General features: G+C 35.5%; 3 protein-coding genes across 3 annotated transcripts; 1 reads left to right on the plus strand and 2 right to left on the minus strand.

The window, feature by feature from the left end:
- Positions 1–4,096: 4,096 nt before the first annotated feature.
- Positions 4,097–6,408, minus strand: LOC135837821 (uncharacterized protein K02A2.6-like). The gene has a single exon (XM_065353213.1). It carries the CDS (start codon positions 6,406–6,408, stop codon positions 4,561–4,563), a length of 1,848 nt encoding a protein of 615 aa, XP_065209285.1. The 3' UTR covers positions 4,097–4,560.
- Positions 6,409–6,432: 24 nt separating this feature from the next.
- On the minus strand, positions 6,433–8,358 carry LOC135834191 (uncharacterized protein K02A2.6-like). The gene has a single exon (XM_065348030.1). The coding sequence runs from the start codon at positions 8,356–8,358 to the stop codon at positions 6,433–6,435; it is 1,926 nt and encodes a 641-aa protein (XP_065204102.1).
- A 10,380-nt stretch (positions 8,359–18,738) lies between these two features.
- LOC135834193 (uncharacterized) lies at positions 18,739–19,935 on the plus strand. Its single transcript, XM_065348031.1, has 6 exons — positions 18,739–18,832; positions 18,917–19,000; positions 19,112–19,228; positions 19,299–19,478; positions 19,565–19,687; positions 19,883–19,935. The coding sequence occupies exons 1-6, from the start codon at positions 18,739–18,741 to the stop codon at positions 19,933–19,935; spliced, it is 651 nt and encodes a 216-aa protein (XP_065204103.1).
- The last annotated feature ends 6,520 nt before the right edge of the window (positions 19,936–26,455 follow it).

Consider the following 26,455-nt stretch of genomic DNA (forward strand, 5'->3'; position numbering starts at 1 on the left):
AGCGAGGGCAAAAGCTTTTGATAAAAATGAAAATTTTGAGGATACATTATGGTAATTTTGTCGGCAAATTAACATTTGAATCCTTTCAAAATTTCGTACATTTTGAGCAGTTTTTCGTACTTTTTTGGATCATTTTCAAATTTTGTACCTTTTTCGTGCTGTAGACACCCTGCTCAAAGACTAAATTTGTGACTTCCAGAGTGCTTTGCCGAATTAATCTAGATTCATTGTCAAATGTCAATGTCAGTGGCATTTGTTTTTTTCTTTAAAAGAGAAACCAATCGAAAACAAGAATAAAAAATTATTCAACTTTTTCAGTAAAATTTTTTTTTACGTTTCTTCATATTTTTTATTTTTATTTTTTTTGGAAAATGAAGAGCTTTATTTCCCATTTGTCCCACAAACACTTTTTTTAACCCAATTATTTACCAAAATTTGGTGAACTTCCTACAAAATATCCCATCACTGCGAGGAGATGATTTTTCAGTTTAACCTTTCATCTTTCAACTGGCGTTTCATTTCCCCTTACAAAAAAAAAAAAAACATATGGTTCGCAGATTTTCAGATTGTTGGTTGTATGAGGAATAGTTAATGGCGGCAGTAAGAAGACATCCCGAAATCAAGTTTTCTTGGCTCGGGAATGATGAAGCAGCAAGGAGAAAGCTACGAAGACTTTGGAAGCAGAGTTGGTGTGTCTTACTCCCTCAAACTCTACTCCATAAACTGTATCACAGTCCACTTCTTCGCCTCTGCCTCTGCATAAAAATCAAAAAGGAGCCTCATTTTTGACTTGCTTTACCGTTCTTCAACCTCAAACAGTACAGCTATTGGACAAAACGCATCTGAACAAATACATAGAAATGTTCATGTTAATTTACCTTGCTTACTCCTATTTGTTTTGTTCAATAATTTTACTGTTTTCAAATTTTATTCAAAAATTGCAGGAGATTACAACTTCAATTATTCTACATATTTCAACTCTTCCTGTGCCATATTTTGACTCTTTTCTTTTGCATGTTTTATATTTTTAGTAATTTTACCTTTTTCAACTTTAATTAAAAAATTGCGGAAGATTACAACTTCAATTATTCTACTTTAACTCGTTCCTATGCCATATTTTGACTCATTTCTTTTGCGTGGTTTCTGTTTTTATTTACTCATCCTACTTGTTTTGTTTATTGTTGCAAATAAAAATTGACATACCAAATTTCTCTATTTTCAATTTCATTAAAAATTTAAAGGCGATTACATTTATTCATATTTCATTCAGTTGAAAATTAAAATGATGTTGATCATGACTAACAAGAGTATTACTATTAAATTAGCATTATTAGTGGATTTTCATCCCTGTACAAATGAATTAATTCCATCAAAATTCAAACTCTCTAGCATAGATGGATTTTCATTCCTCTACAATAAATAAATTCCATCAGAATCCAAACTCTTCAGCATGAGTGGATTATTAATTCCATCAGAATTTCAAACTCATCAGCATAAATGAAATAATTATCCCAATACAAAGTAATCAATTTCGTGTTACTTTCAAAAAATGATAAGTAAGCAAAAATTTGTTGATTAAAGTTTTTCTGGATCTAAGACGAACTGTTGTAAGTAATTTTTGTACCTGATTTTATTGTAATACATTCATTGGCTGCGTCCATTCATCATTCATGAAAAAAATCATCAACATATTTTCAGCGATTGTTGGTTTTTCTTTTTAAATTCCCATGCAATATTTTTAGTGTATTATTTTTGCTGTTTGTTCTCAAATTGGTCTCTCAAAGATTAAATTGATGACTTCCTGCGTAGATTTTTTTTTTCATAAAACATTATTTCGATCTGATTTTGAGATTCTCAGCCTTCAGGATTTCAAGATTTTTTGCATCGTGATTCCAGCATTTTCATCTTGGGATAATAGGATTTTTTGCTAAGTAAATAATTATTAAATTTTATGCATTATTTTTACAGAAAACCTTCGGACGTTATGCTTGTTAATTGAGATATTACATCAAGCAAACTTGTTGGGTAAAAAGATTGCAACGATGACCCTTCTACAAACGGCCCTCATAAAAAATTTACAAATCCAAAATTTTAGAAAGTTCTTCCCGTTAGTACTCCCATACTTAATGCTTATTTCTGCTGTGGTTTGCTAATTTTAGTTACTCAACTGAAAGTAAGCCTCTCGAATAATATACACAAAAAGTGCAATGCACGGGAAAGAAAACACCTTATGTATTCAACTTAGTTTGTAGAAGACTATAAATTATCATTCGTTACATATTTTACGAAATGAATTGATCGAATAGCGAAATCGACTACTTCTCTGAGTAAGGAATCTACTGTCACAATTTCAAATGGTGAGCATGAAAGTTACTGATTGAAACAGTAAGTATTATCATCTGTAAGTAGATTACCCAGGTGAAACAATACCATTGGTTTCAGAAAATATGATTAGTTTTTTGTAAAATACCATTGGTATTTTCAACGGACTAATGGTAATACCATTAGTAACTGGAGTATGAATGGTGCCGAATTTTTACCATTAGAAAATACCAATGGTTTTTAAATAACCAATGGTACCTAATTTTTACCATTAGAAAATACCAATGGTTTTTGAATCACCAATGGTTAATAAATTTACCATTAAGTAATACCAATGGTTTTTAACAAACTATGCTATTTTACTACTCTTAGATGAAGTATGTTGCCAATTGCTATATAGGCAAATTTCAATTCCATCATGTTTACTCATCACTATTCCCATCTCTCATACGAGTTGGAGGTATGGTGTGGTGGAAGTGATTTTGGCAGTTGGCTACATCACTGCTGGTGCAGTAGAAGTACCATGCTGTAGGCTCCACTCAATAAGTAATATTGAGTACTTCTTAAGTGTCTTTTTACATTACTTAAATAACTGATGTGCAATAACCAATGGTAATACCATTAGGTAAACTACCAATAGGTAAATTCAAACACGTATTACCATTGGTTTTACAAAAACCAATGGTAATACGTGTTCGAATTTACCTATTGGTTTTACCATTGATTTTTTTTTTATAAAACCAATCATATTCTTTCACCTGGGATAACTACTGGAGAAAATAGTTATTGTTGACTAATTCAATGGTAGCATTCATTCAACCGATTCGGGCAGTATCGTTTCACTGATTCCACAGTAGCTAAATTCAGCCATTTTTGAATCAATGAAATTTGACTGTGAATCGGTAAAAAAATGACTGATTCGTATTTAGAGAGTAAATTACTTACAGCATTGCACCGTAAATTCGATCTTCAGCAAAAAATGTACACACAAACGTCTCAAGCAGTTGCGTTCCTCGACTTCAGAGTCCAGAATTTTATTTAAAAATCCAGGAAAACAAGAATAAACGTAACCATCAAAAGAAAACTTGCCGAACACCAACATCTTTTGTAAGTGACTACAGTCATTTTGCGTACCCTCAAGTTTATTCTACTGACATGTGGAAGGAATATTCCTGACATTAAAATCAAAGTCGTTATTAAAAGCCGTGAACAGTCGGCAACTATTGGTAATATTGAGAAGAAGTATTATTTTCAATTGCGTAAAAACAGTTTGACAGAGCTAGATAGCCTGGAGATTCATTATTTTCTTTGAGCTGACCCACATGTATCTAGTCTAGGAGACCTAAATTTGACCCTATAATTTTTATAACATATAAGTTGATATCCACTTCATGAACAACTCCTACAAATTCAGACTGGGCTAATGAAGACTATAACCAGCATTACTGAAATTCAACATTTCTAAAGTCACATTATATGACTCATTCATCAGCACACTCTACTCCATCGATGCTCTACTCGACCTCAAACAAAGAATTGAAAGAGGATCTAATCGTTGCCAGATTAAGCATTTTAAAATTCGAACAATTTTTTAGAACTCCGAATCGACTCTGACCAGGGTAGTAGTTTTTTTTATGTTGCTTTGTAATTTTTGTTTTTGTTTTCATGTCTCGTACAATAATATACACTGTTTCAATGCGAAGTTGTAGTATCTTTTCTCATAAATAAACGAATTCGATACTTTAAAATAATGTAATTTATAAAACAAAACGTATTTACATCTTAGTTCAAAATACTCGAACATAACTTGATAACTTCCACGAATATTGTGTCAGCTTATTCGCTAATCAAAACGCAGTGTTGCTCGAATACAACACTCGAAAGTCCTCGATATAACACTCCTCACACGAAGATTAAATCTAGGGATTTAAAAAAAACTAAAATAGAAAAAAAAATACACGAAAACGATTATCTAAGAACTTAGAGATTTAATCGATTTGGGATTTTTCGATCACGAGCCGATCTTCGAATGGTTGGCTCTGGAGAACGAGTTGTTACAGGTGTTGATCTGGATTCCTGCTCAGGAATACGCGAGGTATCGGCGTTGGCTGATTGAGCGGAACCGAGAGAACTTGAATCCGGAACAACGGGTGATTTAGCGACCTCCTGAATCGAAGATACAGCAGGAGTCGCTGAATTACTGCCTGGCCGCATCTGATCGACATGACGACGAGTTACTCATTGATCAGACAACTGCACAGTATAGGTAAGGGGTCCGTCTTTATGGACAACAGTAGCTGCTTCCCACGGCGAATTCCGAGCTGAATAATCGCGTACAGCAACTTTCTCGTTTATATTGTACGAGCGATCCATAAAGGCGACATCGTGTCTATTGCGCTCCACAGTTCGTTTAAGATCTGGTCGGAATACAGACAGCATCGAACGTAATTCTCTTCCCAACATCAGTTTTGCCGGAGACTGCCCAGTGGTAACGTTTGGGGCTCGCCGGTAGGCAAAGAGAAACTTATTTAGACGATCTTGAATTCCGTGAGACGATTCACCTTTTTTCAACGCACGTAGACTCTGCTTTAAGGTAAAAACATAGCGCTCCGCTTGGCCATTCGATGATGGGTGGAAGGGTGGGCTAGTTTTATGACGGATATCGTACATCGAGAGAAACTGTTGAAATTCTTTGCTGGTGAACGCAGTGCCATTATCGGAAACAATAGTCTTCGGAATACCATACAATGAAAATAATTGTTGTAAAAATTCGATGACGGAAGCAGACGAAGTATTGGGAACAATTTGAACTTCTAACCACTTGCTATGAGCATCGACGACTAACAGGAACAGCTTATCTTGAAAAGGACCGGCGAAATCTAAATGTAATCGCTCCCACGGAGAGGCAGGATATTCCCAGTAGTGCGTTTTAGATTTTACTTGCTCTGGCCGGAACGATAAACAAGCTTTACAATCACGAACCATCGATTCGATATCTGCGTCGATATTTCGCCAATACACCGTAGCTCGCGCCAATTTCTTCATTTTACTGACGCCAAAGTGGCCTTGATGTAATTCAGCAAGCACAGCTGACTGAAACTTCTTCGGGATAACGACTCGAATTCCCTTCATAATGATATTACCGTGTAACGAATAATCATCTGCAACTTCACCAGTACGAAGTTTTTCCAGTAACGGGAGTAATTCAGGGTCTTTCAAAGTTTCGGCTGCTAATTTCTGCTCGGTAATCGGAGTTTCCAAGATGATTAGCTGATTGATACGTGTAGAACTATTATCAAACATTTCAGCAGCTTCGTGAATATTTCGAGGAAAGCGTGAAAGAAAATCAGCGTTACCATTTTCTTCGGATCTTCTGTAACGAATATCGAAATCGAACATTTGAAGAAAAATAGCGTAATGTAAACGACGCATTGCTGATAACACTGGAAGTTTTTTCTTCTTCGAAAAAATATGGACAAGTGGGAGATGATCCGTTACGAGTGTGAAATTTCTACCATAGAGATAATAGAAAAACTTCTCCTCTCCCCACTTGATCGCCAGCGCTTCCTTATCCAACGTAGCATAATTCTTTTCGGTATCAGAAAGAATACGAGAGGCAAATGCAATAGGACGTTCTTCCTTGCCAACGAGGTGCGATAAAACTGCGCCGATTCCTACGCTGCTTGCATCTACGGCTAAAATCAACGGTAGTTTGGGTGAATAATGCACCAAAATTCTTGGAGATGTGATCGCTTCTTTGACGGCAATAAACGAACGTTCGCACTGAGGAGACCAATCGATAGGATCTTTGCCACTTTTGCCTTTCGTCGTCTCATATAACGGATGAGCTATAGTTGCCAACTGGTTACAAAATTTGCCGTAGAAATTCACCAAGCCCATAAACGATTTCACTTCGGTTACATTCGTAGGACAAGGAGCTTCTTGAACTGCTGTAACTTTCTCTGGCGTTTTCGTAATACCGTTCTTGTTGACGATGTAGCCCAAAAACTTTACTTCAGGCTGGAAAAATTTACATTTACGTAAATTCAAACGAATATGGTTTTCTTGACAAACGCGAAATACCATCTCTAAACGTCTGAGATGTTCTTTTCAATCTTTTCCACCTACGAAGATGTCATCGGCTCGTTTTGCGATAGGTAAACCAGCGAATACTTCGTCCATAAAATTCTGGAACTCAGCAGGTGCGGGTGCGGCGCCAAATTCTAATCGAGTGGGACGAAATAACCCCTTTGGTGTGTTTAATACCATAAGCCAAGATGACGCTTCGTCTACCAACATATGACGAAATGCGGAATCGATATCGAGAGTAGTAAATTCTTCACCTTCGACGTTACTGAAGATTTCCTCGTAACCTGGGAATGGATGTTGAGTGATATGGATCTGGTCATTAATTGTACCGCTATAATCACCGCATAAACGAACATCACCGTTTGATTTCAACACAGGTACAATTGGTGAAGCCCAGTCAGAATAATTGACCTTGATCCAAAGACCTTCTTCGACTAAACGATCGATTTCGTTCAAAACTGCCTGTTGCAACGCGAGTGGTACCACACGAGAACGTTGAAATACTGGTTTGGCGCCTTCTTTCAGATGCAAAGATACCACCTTCTTCACCGGACCAATTTTACCTTCGAAAACTTGGCTGTACTTCTTCACTAACGTATCGAGCTCAGGTACTTTCAATTCACGTATTTCACGAATTGGTAAAACATTCGCATCGCAAGAAACAGGTAGGCTACCAATTTTCAGCGGAAATATCCAGTCTCGACCAATCACTGATGAATATGAATTTGCGACGACGAATAAATCGAGCTGCTCACAATTATCTCGATACTGCGCCGTTACATTAATCGTACCCAGTGGATTGATAATTTTTCCACTATAATCTTCAAATCGAATCTCGGTAGGTTTCAATTTAACGTTGAACTGCTTCGTGACTGATTCGGTGATAACGGTTTTTGTAGCACCAGTATCGTACTCGAATTTTACATCAATATCGTTGACACGAACACAGACGAATATCGGCGGTTCTGATGAATTATCCGACGCACGTACCATATCGATAGGGAAAATACATCGTTCAGGTGATACTTCTCGAATAGATTTCATTTTCTTCGCCTTATTCTTATCAAACTTTTTCTTCTTCTGACAAACTTCGATGACATGTTGCTCACTCTGGCAAAAATTACACTTCAAGTTTTTCTCTTTACAATCAGGTGAGCGATGGCCGGATTTAGCGCATTTGAAACAGATCGGAGTTTGGTCAGATTTCTTCACCTCTGGTGTAGATTTCGGTTTCGGCGGTGGTTTTCCTTTTTTCAGCTTCTTGAGTGGCTCAGGAACGTGATTACTGACACTCTGAGTACCGTTAAAGCTGCTTGTAATAGCCGCAGAATTTATCGCCGATGTCTCCATACTGACCGCAATTTCGACTGCCCTTTTGAACGTTAAATCTTTTTCTGTGAAGAGTCTATTTAACATATCCTTCGAACGTAGACCACCAACAAACATATCGCGTAACATGATAGAGAGCATGGTATCTGGATAGTTACAGGGTAGCACTAATCTACATAATTCGGCAACGTATTGATTGATCGGTTCGGATTCGGCTTGCTTACGGTTAACGAATGTGTGTCTGGCGGGTATTTCCATCTGTTTAGGGCACAAATGCGTAACTAATATCTCCGTCAATTGTTTAAAAGTCTTCTTTTCGACAGGCGTAGGGACACACAAATGTTTAAGCAACCGGTATAACTTGGGCTGAAGCATTGAAATGAAAACAGATACCTTATCATCATCGCCGATCTTTTGAGCGATAAAGTATTGCTCCAGTCTTTCCACATAATCACTGAATGTTTCAACGGATTCGTCGAATTTCGCTAGTTGCACTGACGGTGGATGCTCCCTCTCAGATTTCATATTTAAATTTTTCGCCAAAGCCGAGATATTCTTACTTTGATCCTGGATTGACTGCAATAACGAAGTAATCTGCGCGGCATCTAACGTGGTCATGGCTGCGACAACGAATACAGTTGATTCACTCGTGAAAGTGAAAATCACTTGCGCACATTAAATAAAAGTTTTAAGTTACCGACTGCGCCATTTGTAGTATCTTTTCTCATAAATAAACGAATTCGATACTTTAAAATAATGTAATTTATAAAACAAAACGTATTTACATCTTAGTTCAAAATACTCGAACATAACTTGATAACTTCCACGAATATTGCGTCAGCTTATTCGCTAATCGAAACGCAGTGTTGCTCGAATACAACACTCGAAAGTCCTCGATATAACAGAAGTGCATTTTATTTCTTCAACTTTCAATGGGTTAGGGATGCCATTTATTGTCCCTACATAATTATCTCCGGTATTTTTATTCTCTTTGGTATATCGTTATTGTAATTGGGAAACCTTTGTAATAATTATGTTCTTTTAAATACTCTGTATGTACATATATTTCACCATGGTAAATCTCACAGATATGTACATTCGTTTCGTAATTGATATGGTGCATAGCAGGTATTGATTCTCATGGAGAAAGGCGCATAATGTATGAGATAGGTCCGAGTTTTTTATGTCCTTAATTTATATTTATTTTTTAGTCGGAATAGCCCTCGGCGAGGCGGTAAATCGCCAGAGGGGGTGTGCTTTAATTAGCTAGGTCTACCCTGGGTTCACTTTCATTTTTTTTTATTCATTACTAGGATGATGCGGAGCTGCAAAATTTTTCTGCACACATCAACTTTTTCAGTAAAATTGTTTTTTACTTTTCTTCAATAAAATAGTTTTTCTGGTTATAAGACGAACTGTTGTAAGTAATTTTTGTACCTGATTTTTATGTAATACATTTCCATTCATCATTATAGAAAAAAATCATCAACACTTCACCGATTGTTGTTTTTTCTTTTCAAATTCCCCTGCTATTTTTTAGTGTATTAATTTCGCTGTTTGTTCTCAAATTGGTCTCTCTAAGACTCAATTGATGACTTCCAGCGTGTTGAAAAGGATCCTTAGTTTACAAAAAATTCCATAAGTAGTTGATGTTAGCTGGCATGAACTTGAATCCATCAAAATTTAAGAAGGCCCCTTCAGAGATGAAAATACTTAGGTCTAATCCTAAGTAATGGAGAAACGAGAAGCCTGACCCTGAGAAAGTAGAGACGGTGTTGAAATTCGAAAGCAAAGGAGAAGGCTTTGGAAGCAAAGTTAGTACCTTTGTCTTCCTCCCTCAAATTCTACCCCAAAATCTGTTTCGCAGTTCACTTCTTCGCCTCCGACTCTGCAGAAAAAATCAAAAAGGAGCGTCATTTTTGAGTTGACTATCGTTACCGTTCTTCAACTTCAAACAATAAATTGAGAGTTCTCTAAGTATATTGACCATGAATAGGGGATAAGTTCCTTGATCGACATTTTGAAGCTGTGATGCTTCATAAAGTTCAAACTTGAAGGAGGAAGAGTTCATATATGAAAGGTAAAAATTGGAGGAGATCACAACTTCAATTAGGTATTCTATTTTAACTCATTCCTATGTCATATTTTGACACTTTTCTTTTGCATGTTTCATATTTTTATTATGTTAATTTACCTTACTTCTATTCTCGTTTTGTTTAGTATTTTTACTGTTGTTTACCATTGTACTTGTTTTGTTCAATTGTTGCAAATAAAAATTGACATAACAAATTTCACTGTTTTCAATTTTATTAAAAATTTAAAGGAGATTACAATAAACTTCAAATACCATTCATTATTTCATCCAGTTGGAAATTACAATGACGTTGAACATGACTAACAAGAGTATTATAACTATTAAATTAGCATTATTAGTGGATTATTTTCATTCCTGTACAAATAAATTGATTCCATCAAAATTCAAACTCTCTAGCATACCTAAGTGGATTTTTATCCCTCTACAAATAAATAAATGCCATCAGAATTCCAAACTCTTCAGCATGAGTGGGTTATTAATTCCATCAGAATTTCAAACTCATCAGCATAAGTGGATGATACAAAGTAAATCAATTTCATGTTCCTTTAGAAAAATAGTAAGAAAGCACACTTTTTCCAAACCAAGTTTTTCTGGATCTAAGACGAACTGTTGTAAGTAATTTTTGTACCTGATTTTATTGTAATGCATTCATCGGCTGCGTCCATTTATCATTCATGAAAAAAAATCATTAACATATTTTCAGCGATCGTTGTTTTTTCTTTTTAAATTCCCATGCAATCTTTTTAGTGTATTATTTTCGCTGTTTGTTCTCAAATTGGTCTCTCAAAGACTAAATTGATGACTTCCTGCATGTATTCTCAAATTTGCCTATTTAAAGATTTTTTTTTCATAAAACATTATTTCGATATACCTAATTTTGAGATTCCCAGCCATCAGAATTTCAAAATTTTTTGCATCGTACGATTCCAGCATTTTCATCTTGGGATAACGTGATTTTTTTTGCTAAGTAAGTAAAAGTAATTATTAAATTTTATGCATTATTTTTACAGAAAACCTTCTGGCATTATGCTTGTTAATTGAGATATAACATCAAGCAAACTTCTCGGGTGTAAGGAAGTGCAAGATGACCCTGCTACAAACGGCCCTCATAAAAAAATTCTTCCCGTTATTACTCCCATACTAGATGGTTATTTCTGCTGTAAGTTCGTAATTTTAGTAAACTGAAAGTAAGCCTCTCAAATTGATATACACAAAAAGTGCAATGCATGGGAAAGAAAACACCTTATGTATTCAACTTAGTTTGTAGAAGACTATAAATTATCATTCGTTACATTTATGAAATGAATTGATCAAATAGCGAAATCAATAACTTTTCTCATTAAGGAATCTACTGTCTCAATTATTTCAAATGGTGACTATGAAAGTTACTGATTGAAACAGTAAGTAAGTAATCAATGTCTATTGATTTAGGTACTACTGAAGAAAATAAGTAGTTACTTATTACTTGACTAATTTAACGGAAGCATTCATTCCACAGTTTTTTTCTCTCAGTGTAGAGATGTACACAGAATTACTGTGGTAATAATTTTACTCTTTTGTAAGTGGCTAGTCATTTTGAATACCCTCAAGTTTATTCTACTGACATTCTAGAAGGAATATTCCTGAGACTAAAATCAAAGTTGTCATTAAAAGCCATTAACTGTAGGCAACTATTGGTAATATAGAGAAGTATTATTTTCAATTGCCTAAAACAGTTTGGCAGAGCTAGATAGCCTGGAGATGTTCTTACCAATTAACAGAAAGAAAAAAATCATTTTTTTCTTTGAGCTGCCCCACATAGTAGTCTAGGAGACCTCAAAGTTGAAATCTACAATTTTCAAAATACATGCATATAAGTTGATGTCCACTCTTTTATAAATAATTATGTGATTCGTTCTCGTTTTTGTTCCATATTCATTAATTTCAAATTCATATTAGGTTATTATTACTTTTTTGTATGACTGAAAAGCGGAAATTCAAATATGTACCACAACTTTAATATTACGTTTAATTGATAGTCAATTTGTTCTCGTTTTTGTTGCATTCATGTTTAATTGTTATTTAATTTCAATTCATTTTATTACTTGTTTGTATGCCTGAAAAAATAAAAATTGAATATCACAACTGCAATAATATGAATGTGCTATTTAAAATTGCTAGTCAATTGTAAGTATTTGTAAGTAATTTTTGTACCAGATTTTATTTCAATATACATACTTACATAGACTATGTATTCATTGGCTGCGTCCATTTATAATTCACAAAATAATCATTTACATTTTGAAGATCGTTGTTATTTTCTTTTTAAAGTGCAATGTTTCTATGTGGTGTTTATTTTTCGCTGTTTGTTTTTGTATTAGTCTCTCAAAGACTAAATATAAATGACTTCCAGAGTGTTTTCCCGAATTAATCTATAAATGTAGATTCATTGTGAAAGGTCAATGTTATTCTGATGGAAACTTATTCCAGTGAAAAGCTTAAAATTCATCTACATTGTCAGAATTAAAAAGTGTACCATTAAAGATTTGTTTGTCTGTCATGAAAAATATTTTATATGTTAAAAAATAAGGAATCGTTCCAAGGTTTATTTATACACTTCCACAAACGATGATGAATTCATTGAGTATTTAGCAAAAGCCATATTTGAATCTTATTACATCATACGAATATTATCATTACCATAACGGAAGAAACAGAAAACCAGCCGATAAAGCATCTCAATGTTGGGTTTGATTTTTTATATATATATTTTACACTACTTACCTACTGGTATTGAAAAAAAAAGAGTAAAAAAGATACGTTCTCGTAGCAGTATTGGCTGTAGGTGAGTTGATTCCCGTTTGATTTTGTTTAAAATGAAAGTGTCCGAATTGATTCCCACTTTTTATTTTCGAGTGTATGAATTGATTCCCACCTTTCATTTTGGAGTAGGTATACGAATTGATTCCCACCTTTTATTTTCGAGTGTACGAATTAATTCCCATGTACTTTTTTATTGCGTATGAATGAATTGATTTTGCCCCAGAGGAAGTGTTTATAGATTATGAAGCGGCTCTGGTTCAGTGTTGGTGGAGGAAAATCCAGAATCTAGGCCTAACCAGAGCCTACAAAAATACCAATGACGATGGGAAACATTTAAAGTACTTCTTCGGTCTTCCCTTCCTCCCACCTGAAGATGTGCCTGAATGTTTCAAAACCATAACTGAGATTCGAAAAACGAAAACGAACGATGATAAGATTTCTGAATTTGAGACATATGTCTACGACAACTATATCTCAGCATCATCTCAATTCCCGCCAGCACTTTGGGCTCAGTATGCTGCAACCATCAATCGGACGACCAATTCCTGTGAAAGTTTCCATTCTAAACTAAATTCCGATTTCTATTCCTGCCATCCCAGCATTTATGATTTTATTGTCTCCTGGGTAACGCTAGTAGGCTGGAATCAATTCGTACAGTCGAAAATAAAAGGTGGGAATCAATTCGAACACTTTTTTCATTTTGGGAATCAACTCACCAACTCCCGCAGTATTATATATAATAATTATGTACAAGAATTAAAAGAATGTGTAGATAAGACATTCAGTTTGTTTTTTAAACATGAAAAAAAATCATTCAAGACCTTCAATTTTTTTATTGATCGATCGATTTGAACTTCAATCGAATGGAATTTTAGCCCTCAACAAGCGAAGTGTTGAATGCTCCATAAATTCTTTTCAAATGTGTTTTTCTGAATTTACGCAAGCTTTGAATAATTGTACTCAATTTAGGTAATATTTTACTCATTTTCCATGGTTTCAAAAGATATGAAATGCAAATTATCATTATTGTTTTTTTTCCTTAACGAGAAACCATTCGAAAACAAGAATTGAAAATTTTTCAACTTCTCCAGTAAAATTTTCTTCCACATTTCTTCATTTTTTTGGAGAATGAAGAGCTTTATTTCCCATTGTGCCCCACAAACACTTTTTTTTACCCATTATTTACCAAAATTGGGTAAACTTCCAACAAAATATCCCATCACTGCGCTGAGATGATTTTTCAGTTTCTACTTTCATCTTTCAACTGCTGTTTTGTTATAATGGTAAGATGAGTAGTTTTTCTGGTTATAAGACGAACTGTTGTAAGTAATTTTTGTACCTGATTTTATTGTAATACCTACTACAGTAGACTCCCAATTATCCGACTCCGAATTATCCGACTTTCGGGTTATCCGGTACGAATTTATCCGACTTACATTTCGCATTATCCGACCCACCAAGGTCGGATAATCCAAAAAACCCCTAATTTTTGATTTTGGAGTGTAAATAATGATGCAGTATGCAGCATTTTGTATTCTAACGGTGTTATTTTCCTTGAAATTGATCCAACTTATCTCAAAAAATTATAATTTGAGTCAGTATTTCATTGTCTTTTATGTACAAAAGTACATTATTTTTGTTTATTCATCACTTTTTTGATTTTTTGTTCCTGCTTTGAGCCAAAACTTGATTTTCTGAATAAAAAATTGTCTTCTCAAGCTTATGCACTCAATTTCTGCGCTAAAAACATCCATTTCGGATTATCCGACTTTTTTGGTATCCGACCTACCTTACCCCCCCGATTAGGTCGGATAATCGGGAGTCTACTGTACATTCATTGCCTGCTTCATTTTATCATTAATGAAAAAAATCATCAACATTTTACCGTTCGTTGTTTTTTCTTTTCAAATTCCCATGCAATCGTTTTAGTGTATTACTTTCGCTGTTTGTTCTCAAATTGGTCTCTCTAAGACTAAATATATGACTTCCAGCGTGTTTTCCCGAATTAATCAAGATTTATTGTGAAATGTCAATGAAAAGATTTTTTTGTCTGTCTTGAAATATATTTTATATGTATGTTAAAAAATAAGGAATCGCTCGAAGGTTTATACACTTCCACAAACGATGATGAATTCATTGAGTATTTAGCAAAAGTCATATTTGAAACTTTATTACATAGGTACAAATAAGTAATAGCACGCCGATTGAAATTTTTTCTAATGAAAAGCTTAAAATTTATCCACATTGTCTGAATTAAAAAGTGTACCACTCAAGACTTTTTTTTTTGTCTGTCTTGAAAAATTATTTCGATATAGAGATTCTGAATTTCAATTTGGTGGTTTTCTGTCATCATAATTGGCATCTGGTAGAATGGTTGAATAGGGGGGAGGGGGGTTCCATATCAATTTGGAAACTAAAATTTGAAAAGACTACCGCATCCGTTATATAATAAATTTGAATATTGGCCTTTTAGTGATAGGTAAAGTATTATTCTTTATTCCATTCTTGAAACATAAAAAGGGCTTCAGCAATAGAATTAAAATTCTCCAACATGATGATAAATATTCCGATCATAATATAACTAGTGTCTGTTTTTACAACAAGGCTGAATAATAAGGGTAAATCATATTTTGTACCTTAGGTTTGTTCGTTTTAGCTTGCTTCTTATGGAGATTCGAGTAAAGAATCTGATTCTGCGATTTTTGCGTTCGTTTTGAAGCGTGTGACGTCACATGCAGGTGTTTGTTTTATCAGATTCTTGGTGCATATTTCCATACCCTACATGCAACCGCTCACCATGCCTAAAAACCACACAAAAGTGCCACTTTTTCGATTTTAATTTTATTTTTTAATTAAATTTTTTTAAAAGAAACACGCGGGGTGTGCGCCCGGCTTCGCCTCACGTGTGTCCGTATCTCCTACTTTTGCTACGTGAGTACTCCTCGTGAATCGGGCGCTTCGCGCCCTCGCGGCCCCTCAAGGGCCGCACTCAGAGCAAGAGCTCGCTTCGCTCACTCTGCACTTATTCAGTTGGGCACTTCGCGCCCTCCCTCAATATTAACATATCGGCATTTAACCTAACCTTAACCTAACCTCTCCAGCTGCGAAGAAGCCCTGAACGATGTCATCCAGAGAATTAATGAACTGAGGCAAAGTAAATCCATTGTTGCTGCCATACCACTCGACATAAAAGGAGCGTTTGACCATGGAAGATGGTTCCAAATAATGAAGCGGTGCATCGAGCTAGGAATACCTTGGTAGCGTACTTGATCAATTCGCTGAAATCTTATTTCAAGGACAGAGTTATACATCTTAATGGCTTCACCAGAATAATCGATAGAGGATGCCCACAAGGATCAGCGCTCGAACCTCTTCTGTGGTTGATAGTGTTCGACAACATATTGAGGGTATTGGATAACGACCCTGGCATTCACTACCATCTCCAGTGTTTTGTAGACAACACCTTCCTTCTGATTGCATGTGATTCCGCAGACGAATTCGAGATAGAAACATACGCAGCAATAAATGCAGTCTTGCAATTTCTACAGTCAAATGGCCTTCAGCTGAATGCTGGCAAAACAGAGTTCTTTTTGTTCGACAGAAGAAGACCTACGATAAGAAATCAAGAACCTTGCGACATAATCACTGTCGGCGATATTGTAGTCCACAGAAAAAGAAATATCACGTATCTGGGCATTATAATTGATGATAAGCTGTGGTGGAAGACGCATCTAATGAGCAGCATACAAAAGGCGAAGAAGTACCTGCCAATACTAACTGCAGTATGCCACAACACATACGGCTATTTGGTTTGGGCAAGAAGAATCATGTATAAGGCGACGGTAAACGCAGTTATTGGATATGGAAGTAGTTTGTTTGTACACAAAATTAACCTGAAAGAAGTAGTCGACGAGCTGAGAAAACTCCACCTGCAGATGACAAGAAACATTGCTAGATTATATAAGGGAACCAGTTATATAGCTTCAACGGTTATTGCGGACTCTATGCCACTGGACATAGCTATAGAAGCTAGAGCCCAAACCTGGTTGGCTCTAAGGAGAACTCGGTACCTTGAAGCAGAGGAAGTAGACGCAGCAGTCATCAGAATACAGCAAATAGCCCTCAACAAATGGAATGAAGAGCGGATGTCATCAGATTACGGCGCCTGGACGAGAAAATTTTTCCCAACAGTTCAAGACAGGCAACAACTAGACATCGATGAAGACCTAGATTTCTGGGTTGCTCAGGCCCTAAGTGACAAAGGATGTTTTGGATCCTTTTTGTGCAGCATCAACAAAAGGAATCATGCTACTTGCAGATGCGGCTACCAGCAAGAGACGGCAGAACATGTACTGACTGTATGTGAAAGGTTTAGAGAAGGCTGTCCAGGGACTCCTTTGACTCATTTAAATCCTGATCACATAGACTACATGAGATCTGTGATTTGTCAGCTATGGGAAGAAGAGAGGCTCTTGCCATATTAAGTAGCTGATTCCTTGACACCTTGAAGGCCCCGTCACAGGGGTGAAGAAGCCTCCAAGGCTGGGGCATTTCCCAGGATCAAGAGGGCAGAAGAGCCCGCCCCCAACAAGATCACATGAAGGCCCAGTCACAGGGGTGAAGAAGCCTCCAAGGCTGGGGCACTTTCATGGATGAAGAGAGTAGAAGAGCCCGCCCCCAATGTTTCTTCCAAAGCTCCAGAAAGATGAGTATAGGTAGGTTTATTATTATCTATATTACTGCTATGTGTAAGATGTGTAGTTTTACTATATAGTAAGATGTCATAAGTAAGATGTCATTAGTCCTAAGTTTCATTACTTACATTCTATTATTTTGGTAAGATGTCATTAGTCCTAAGTCCTATTTAGCCTTAGTTCTATTGTCTGTGTGATTAGGTATAGTTCATTGTATTTGTATATGTATCATGTTTTAAAAACCTAAGTGTAAGAATCATGTATCATATTTCCCAATAAACTTGCCCCACCCCACCAGCAGGTTGGGGACTGGGGACCCCAGAAAAAAAAACCTAACCTCTCCTTAATAATAAATTACATGATCATGCCGATACTGCTCAATGAACAACGAATACAACGATACAATATTGTCCAAAAAAATTCATTATTCATTTAAAAAAGCAACAAAATTGATTAAAATAAATTTTCTGATGAAAATCAACTCGTAAAAAGTAAAATCGCGAAAAAAAATTTTGAAAAAATTTGTGACGCAGGCGGGAGTTGAACCCAGACCTCCTGCACAGTGATCCATTTACAATGCCAAGCAGCTACCGAGCAGCTTGCTCACAGCCGCTTCTCCAGATCGATTCTTGCTTCTAGATTATTTTTGTGTTTACCCAAATGGGTTTTGAGTTTAAAATTTTTTTTTGTTCACTAATGTGATTTTTTAAGAAGTCCTGCTGAAAATAAATTATGAAATTTAATTAGTACAAAAATTAACATATCAACAAACTAGTCCAAAACGAACAGAAAAACTTCACTAAAAAGAATCATCTAAGAATTCATCAGAATCTGCTCCTGTTGAGAAACAATTCTTTCGAATCTGGTGGTTAAAATGAACAAACCTCTTGTTTTATAGGGCTTTTCTTTCTACAATCCGCGGGTTGCATACTCTCTGCCTGATTCTTATCACTCTGGTAGGCAAAACATTCATCTGTGTGCTATTAAAAATACACGGATTTCAAAGTTTTTATGTGACAAGTCCAACTTTTTCGATTGTTCTCGGATGCTGGTGAACTTTTAAATGGTCTCAAATTATTTAAAGACCATGAAATTCTCTGTCGATTGACATATAATTTTTATAATTACAAGTAAAATTGACGATTTTATGAATACTTTTATTTGCCGATTGATAAGAGAAACGAATTTTTAATGAAAGTTACGCGAATTTTTAGAAAAAGACGTAGTTGTAACCCTCAATTTTGATATTTTGATTTTGATTCCGCTTCAATTATGGTTACTTCATGTTGTGTTGTGGGCTGTACCAACCGCCATATCTCTGGAAATGGAATTTCTTTCTTTCGATTTCCAATAAAAACATCAAAACAACCTCCGCAGATACAAAGCATTTTATCAAAGAGAAGGAAAATGTGGATTAACGCTGTAAACCGCAAAACACCTAAAGGCTGTAGGACAATAAATTATGACAACTTGAGAATTTGTTCCGATCATTTTAGATCAGGCAAGTACATACTAAAATTCCAGAGCATCAACTTTATTCTTACAAACAGTAATTCATATTCAATTGTTTGTTCTATTGCAACAGGACAGCCCTCGAATTTACACAACACTGATGATGTTGATTGGGTTCCTTCTTTACGTATGGGATACCAAACAAAAGCTGAAAAAAGTTCGTAATACCATTTAAATTCTTTTAACAAGCTGTCATAACCTCCGTGTTTGACATGAGTAAGTAAGTAATGATTTCAAATTTTCAACGATTATATTTTATAAATTGTAGGAAATGATGAAGCTAGTAGTACACGCAAACGTTGGATTGATAGACAACGGAAATTGGAGCCTGAATTGAATGAGACTGAGATTTTTTCTGTACCAAACCCTTCTGCTTCCATAACAGGTACATACATTGAAACAGCTGTTCGCTTATTGTGGATTTTACTTCTTCATTAATGCAACGATTCTGTTAGTTTCGCGAGAAAGTGCTGTTTCACTGGACGAATGCATAGGCACCGAAGTCCCAGAGGAGAATAATGCAGTGTCTATTTCAATGGATAATAATGAAATCGAGATCGATAATTCCACTGCACAAGCGAATGGCGGTGCATCTTTAGCATCAAAGAATGTTCCAGCTAATAGCTCGAATCAAAGTATTTGATTTGATTTTATTTATTGTTTTATAACAAAATCAAAAATTAACTACTCGAATGATGATTGTAATTATTGTTCTGTCCAGTTTTCCGAGAATTGAAACTATCACGTTCACTATTATTCAGTGATGAAATGTTTGCCGAAGATGAAGAAAAACTTAAATTTTACACTGGAGTGAATAGTATGAAATTACTTCAGTTTTTGTTAAGTCAGCTGAAGCCCTTCCTTAGCAACGTCATTCAGAGATTCCAGCTTGACACCATTTCAAATGTTGCTATTGACTTTAATGAAGCTGAGATTTGATGATTGTTTCGTCAGATTAGGATACATTTTCGATATAAATTCTTATATGGCGGGTAAAATATTTCGAAAAATGGTTGTGCTGTTTGTATTCATTTTTCAGAAGGCGATTACCTGGCCTTCCGAAGCAGCCATAAAACAATCAACACCAGATAGTTTTTTAGGACTGCAGGAAAAAATTGGTGGTAGGGTTGTTAGAGTGATCATTGATTGCTTTGAAATTAAGGTTCAGAGGGTTTCCAGCAACAAAGGCAAAAGCCAGTCGTTTTCCATCTACAAACATTATCATACATTAAAATATTTAATCGGCATCACTCCATTTGGCCTAATTTCATTCATTTCTGATGGTTGGAGTGGTAAAGTTAGTGACTCGGAGATTACTGAAAAGAGTGGTTTCCTTGATCTTTTAGAACCAGGTGATATGGTTCTCGCCGATCGTGGTTTTGGAGAAAATATGAGGCAGTTAGTTGAGGGAAAAAATGCTACGTTGCTAACTCCTGCCTTTGCGAAAAATAAGCAACAGTTTCCTCCTACTCAAGTAGAAGAAACAAGGGCTATAGCATGTCGCCGAATTCATGTAGAAAGAGTAATTGAGCAGATGAGAAATAAATTTAAAATTATGTGCGGACCAATTCCGATCACCATTTTAGAATATGAATGTGCTGGAGATAATTTATATGATTATATAATACGTGCGTGTTGTATTATCTGTAATTTAAGTGATTCTATTGTTAGGAAATGAATAATATTATAATATTGTATGTTGTATAGAGATGTGCAGTGTGAAAAGTGAAAAGTTTTTTTCTTTCAATGAACTTTTCAGTTTTCACTAAAAAAAAAAAGCGAATGGCCAATCAATTTACTCATCAGAGATCACTGACCTCATTGATCAAGTCAAGTATCAAGTTTCACTCTCTCTACTCCTCTACCTTCGCAATTCAGCACCCATTTTTGATATTTTTCAAAACTGAAAAACCCAAAAATGTTAGAGGCTCTAGAAAGACTCAAAACTACTACGTATTATTTGATTTAGTAGGTAAAAAAAATGATTGTTTTTTTGTGTGTTTTAGTTAGGCAAAAAATACATCAATTTGAATCTCTTACAGAGAGCTTTGAAATGAAACTCACATGATTTACTTTTCACACTTTTCTATGAACTGTTCACTTTTCGTTTCGAAATTACTTTTCTGAAAAGTGCACATCTCTAATGTTGTAGCATCTGTAAATTGTAATTTTTGCAATCCTATTATGAGGAAATAAATAATTATATCACGTTTTCGAGGTTTTTTGGATCTTACTTTTTAGATTATCAAGATAGAAATGTGAGGGATGGCTTATTTTGAAGCCCCAGAGCTTGCCTACGAGTGGTCATTTTCAAAAACATTTTCAGTGAACTTTTTGAGCTTTTTTTCAAGTTGAAATCTGTCTGACTTCACCCTAAAGTTGAGGTGAAGTTGGCCAACCATTTATTTTCCTATTTTGATCAACATTAACTGCATCTGAGGTGAAATGGGCCAACATTATGTTTTTTAAAAAGTATTTAATAGATACGATACACCTTTCCTACCATACCTAAAGTCCAAAACAAACACAAAACTTCAATTTTTTTGATTTTGATGACTAATCCTGCAAATAAAAATGGAACTATTCCAATTTTTTTTTTCAATTTTTACAATCGATATCTGCAAATGAAAACAACAACATCAAATTTTCATTCACTTTCTAATTTAATGACGAAAAAATCATTTATTTTTTTGAAAAAACACAAAAATTCAATTTTCGCATTTTTTTATTTTCCCAAAGGGGGTAAAAGTCGAAAAAAATGATTACATTCGTGTGACACATGAAATAGTATGTTTTTGGTGACGCTGAATACGAATATGACATCAGACTTTGAATTGGACTCCACCCACAGCCCCCAGCACCTCCCCAAAAAGGGTAAAAGTCGAAAAAATGATTTCATTTGTGTGACATATAAAATAGCATGTTTTTGGTGACGCTGAATACGAATATGGCGTCAGATTTTGAATTGGACACCATCTACGGCCCCCAGCACCTCCTCAAATGGGTAAAAGTCGAAAAACTTGTTTCATTCGTGTGACACATGAAATAGTATGTTTTCGATATCGCTGAACACGGATATAGCCTTAGATTTTCAAATTGCCTCACCCATGGCTCCCAGAACTTCCCCAAATAGGTAAAAGTCCAACAATTTCATATGTCACACGAATGAAATCATTTTTTTCGACTTTTACCCCCTTTGGGAAGGTGCTGGGGGCCATGGATGGGGTCCAATCAAAAATTTGACGTCATATTCGTATTCAGCGTCACCAAAAACATACTATTTCATGTGCAACACGAATATTTGTAAGGTACAGGTATGGCCCAACCGCGTAAGGGGAAATTGTTAGAAGTTTCTCTATACCGGGAAACTACTAGAAGGTTCTCCATACCGGTTCTAATGTATTCTTCTCGAAAGAGGAGAAATAAGATCCACCTCTTTATGGTCAAGGTCTACGTGTTAACTCCCACGATGATCCGGGCGAGCGCCTCGACGGTTCATCAGATGAGAAAGAAAGATGAGTTCGTTCAAGTCTTCCGAAGTGGTAACATCTTCTTAAGAGCCTTCTCGCGTCGTCGTTATGCACAGGACCAGAGGTCCAGTGTGATGTCGTCGGTTGTCGAATCTCCATCTTAATAGACAAGTTCTTATTATTCGCGATGATAGGATCTAGTCAAGTGACATTCAACCCATCTAATTTAGGTTGTGCCGTACATTCTTCCCCCGTTGTAACCCCCTCAAGGGTAAATATAATTGATATTAACTTGTCCCCCGTTATGTCGTTGCTGGGACAAGGTATTTTCGACTCGCGGTTAATGATTCCGGACATTATACCGCGTGATCCGGTAAAAGTGCAGAGTAGGATATGTACACACCAATAAGGCCTAGTATTCGTGAGCCGTTCAGTAGGGGTGTGAAAGTGTACAGTGTTTTGCCGTAATTATCGTAAGATAATTGCCGCCCATTCTTTTCTGGGTTTTATGACGTGATCGTCATAAAATCATGTGCAGTAAGTCTAATCAACTTACACAGACGCAAGGGATGATTTATCGCTCCTTCAATAGGGTAAGTATATAAATATTCTTACGCACCAGGCCTTACGCCTCTTGAGTGACATAATTTATCTATTTCTCTAACACTAGTGTATAATAAATTGCCTAGTTGTACTTTGTACGTTAAATAGCTCTTAATCCATATAACTCGTTGAGTATAAATTTGTATAATATGTAAAAATCAGAATAAACAGAATGTACATATTATTCTAGAGGTGTTCGTTATTTAAACCTCTTCTTTTTAATGATGAATAGTCAATTAGGAACCATAGACACTCATTCTCTCGAGCTAGCAACGACCAGGGAAAATCTCCTTTCTCTGGGAGTAATTTTAAACATATCCCCACGAACAAATTAGTCTATCCTATGCGGTAAGTAGTGTATCTAACCAATACATTATTTGGCGCGGTTTCCTTAATTCACTATTACATTATTTGGCGCCTAACTCGGTGGGGCCTATCTCAGTTTATTCGATGTAGTGATGCCTACTAACCCAGGGTGTTCCATGAAAAACTGGAACATTAACGAATCCATGTCTTTGGAACGTTAAGGTTCGGTTAGAAGTCTCATTTATGGTGGCTTGACCGCCTACTTGTGATGGAAAATCGTCCTTAATTAACTCCATCGTGGCGGTGGATTTGATTGTTTAACCGCCCCGTAATGTAAAGGTCTGCCAGATCTGTAGGGTGGCCTGTCCGCCTACAATAGATCGCACATGGTCCTTCATTCACGAAGGGGTTAAGCAATAATTTTGCATAAAACATACCTCAAGGCTTCTTTGACCGAGGGTGGCGGGATTTGATTGCCTGAACACGCCTGGAAGTTACCTTGACTCAACTCAGGATGCACGTAACACGAGGCGATGAAAAAGTAGTCTCATTTATGGTGGCTTGACCGCCTACTTGAAACGAAAAAGTAGTCAAATTGATTTACGTGTGTCGTGTGTATAATTTGCCTTCCTTCACTTTCGAGTGAGGGAACTTAGGGAAATTCTCCAATTGTCTGAAACACGAAGAGTAGAGGATTCTCATGATGGTTTGAGAGACCTTGAAAGGGAGTAAAATCCTTCTCTTTGTTGCGAGAGCAATTGGACATAAGGATCTACTTAAGCAATCGATGTTAACGTACGTCTTTTGTGTAGATCACCACATTGATTCTTACCATACGCTGCTTCGGTGGTAGGTAAGAATCTTTGGTTTGGCCTTATGTAGGGAGACCTACCTTAACGATTGATGTTGTAATTCCCTCCCCACAGGAGGCGGGACCAAACTGATTGCGGGTTTCTTACTTACTGGGTGGGTAGATATAGTAAAAAAAAATTGAGCGAAATCGAAAGACATGACTTTCAAAATCGCCTTTTTTGGGTCAAATTGACATGGAATGACCCGACCAACAATACTGGCAATTCCATCAAAAAATAATGGTGTTTTATCCTCCTAGCGGCCTGGCAAGTAACTAAATTTCACGCAAGCATCTGATCGGACGCGAGAGATTCAAACCAGTTATGAACCAACCAATCAGAGCATTCTTGATAAGAGTTAGTTTCTATCCAGGCCGTTCAGATCTCGCTTCTGCTGCGACAAAAACGCTCAATGTGTTTCAAATGGAGTTGCCAGTATTATTAGTTGACAGTACATATTTGCTTTCGTTAACGTTCTTCAACTTAAACAATGTAGCTGTTGGGCGAAGCGCATCTGAGCGAGTAAATAGAAATGTTCATTGCAGATAACAACTTTAATGACCTACAACATCCGAAAATAAAGGGCATTACTCGAAGACTCAACGCTGGGTTACCAACCTGGGCATATAAATTGAGAATTTTCTACATTGACCACAAAAAGGGGGAAGGTTCCTTGATCAACATTTTGAAGCTGTGATGCTACCCTAAGTTCAAACTTGGAAGAGGAAGAGTTCAATGTAAGGTAGTAGTGTGAAATTTTCTTTCTTCGTTTCCGAATTTCAAAGTTATACATACATATTATGTAGTCATTTTTCATGTTTTTCTCCATCTTTTATAAATAATCATGTGATTTGTTCTCGTTTTCGTTGCATATGTTTAATTGTTCATTAATTTTAATTCATTTTATCACTTTTTTGTACGTATGACTGAAAAGCGAAAATTCAAATAATGTACCTAGAATCCTACATACCTAGCGTACAACCATTTTTACTTTAATTACCTTAAATTGCTAGTCAATTTGTAAGTAATTTTTGTACCAGCAATCAGTGCATTAAATAATTCGTTTCCGGAAATCAAAGTTTATATATTTTGTGTGTTTCATCGCGAACAAGCATGGGAGAGATGGTTCAAAAAGTCTAGCAATCTTACCTATTGGTATGCTGAAGATGTTCCCGAGTTGCTGAACTTATTCCGAGAGATAGCGAATGCTGAAACCCACGAAGTATTAGAAAACTTGAAAGAAAAGTTGGATAGTGATATCAGGTTCACTAGAAATGAAAAAGTAAAAACCTATTTTCACAGAGTATGGTGGAATGGTCGTGACAAATGGGTGAATTGCTTAAAATACATCTCTAAGGCGATGAAGGTTACATTGTGCTTATAAACATTCAATTTTTTACCTATAGCAATATGTAAGTAATTTTTATACCTGATTTTATTGTAATACATGTATTTATTTGCTGCGTCCACCATTTATCATCCAAGAAAAAAATCATTTACGTTTCAAAGATGGTTGTTCTTCTTTTTAAATTCCTGTGCAATCTTTTATTCTACCTATGTAGTGTTTATTTTCGCTGTTTGTTCTTGTATGTATTAGTCTCTCAAAAACTAAATTGATGACTTCCTGAGTATTTTCTCCAATTAATCTAGATTCATTGTCAATACTACTCCGATTCATTTTTTCTACTGAAAAGCTCAGAATCTATCCACATTGTCTAAGCAAAAAAGTGTACCACTGAAGACTTTTTGTCTGTCTTGAAAAATTATTTCGATATCAAGATTCTGAGATTTCAATTCGGTGGTTTTCTGTCATCATAATAATTGGCATCCGGTAGAGTGGTAGCCTGCGACGCCTCTACCAATGTAAACTATATTGGTTTAGGGAGGGGGGGTTCCAGAACGACCCAGTGGCCTGGCACCTAGCAAATTGTTAACTCTTTCAGGTATGCGGGTGAAAAATTTGAAATTTGTTTCATATCAATTTACGAATTAGTTAATTCTAATAAATAAATAAATTAATAATAAATTGTAAATTTATTAAAGAATTTAAATTCTTTATTTAAAGAAAAAATAATAATTTATATTTGAATTATGAGTTCAAAAGCTTATTTTAGCTTTTTCTTCTTATATTTACTAATTATATATTTAATAAAAATTTATTTATTTATTTAAATTGAATTTTAATAAAAACTAATTTATAATTTTTAATAATAAAAATAATTTTTAAAAAAATGAAAATTATAATTTAAAAAAAAAATGCATCATTTATGATTGAAATAATATCAATATTGGCATTTTAGTGATAGGTAAAGTATTATTCTTTATTCCATTTTTGAAATACAGAAAGGGCTTCAGCAATATACTTTGAATTCAGAGGCAGTG

Source organism: Planococcus citri, chromosome 2 (genome assembly GCF_950023065.1).
Source record: "Planococcus citri chromosome 2, ihPlaCitr1.1, whole genome shotgun sequence".
Classification (NCBI taxonomy): domain Eukaryota; kingdom Metazoa; phylum Arthropoda; class Insecta; order Hemiptera; family Pseudococcidae; genus Planococcus; species Planococcus citri.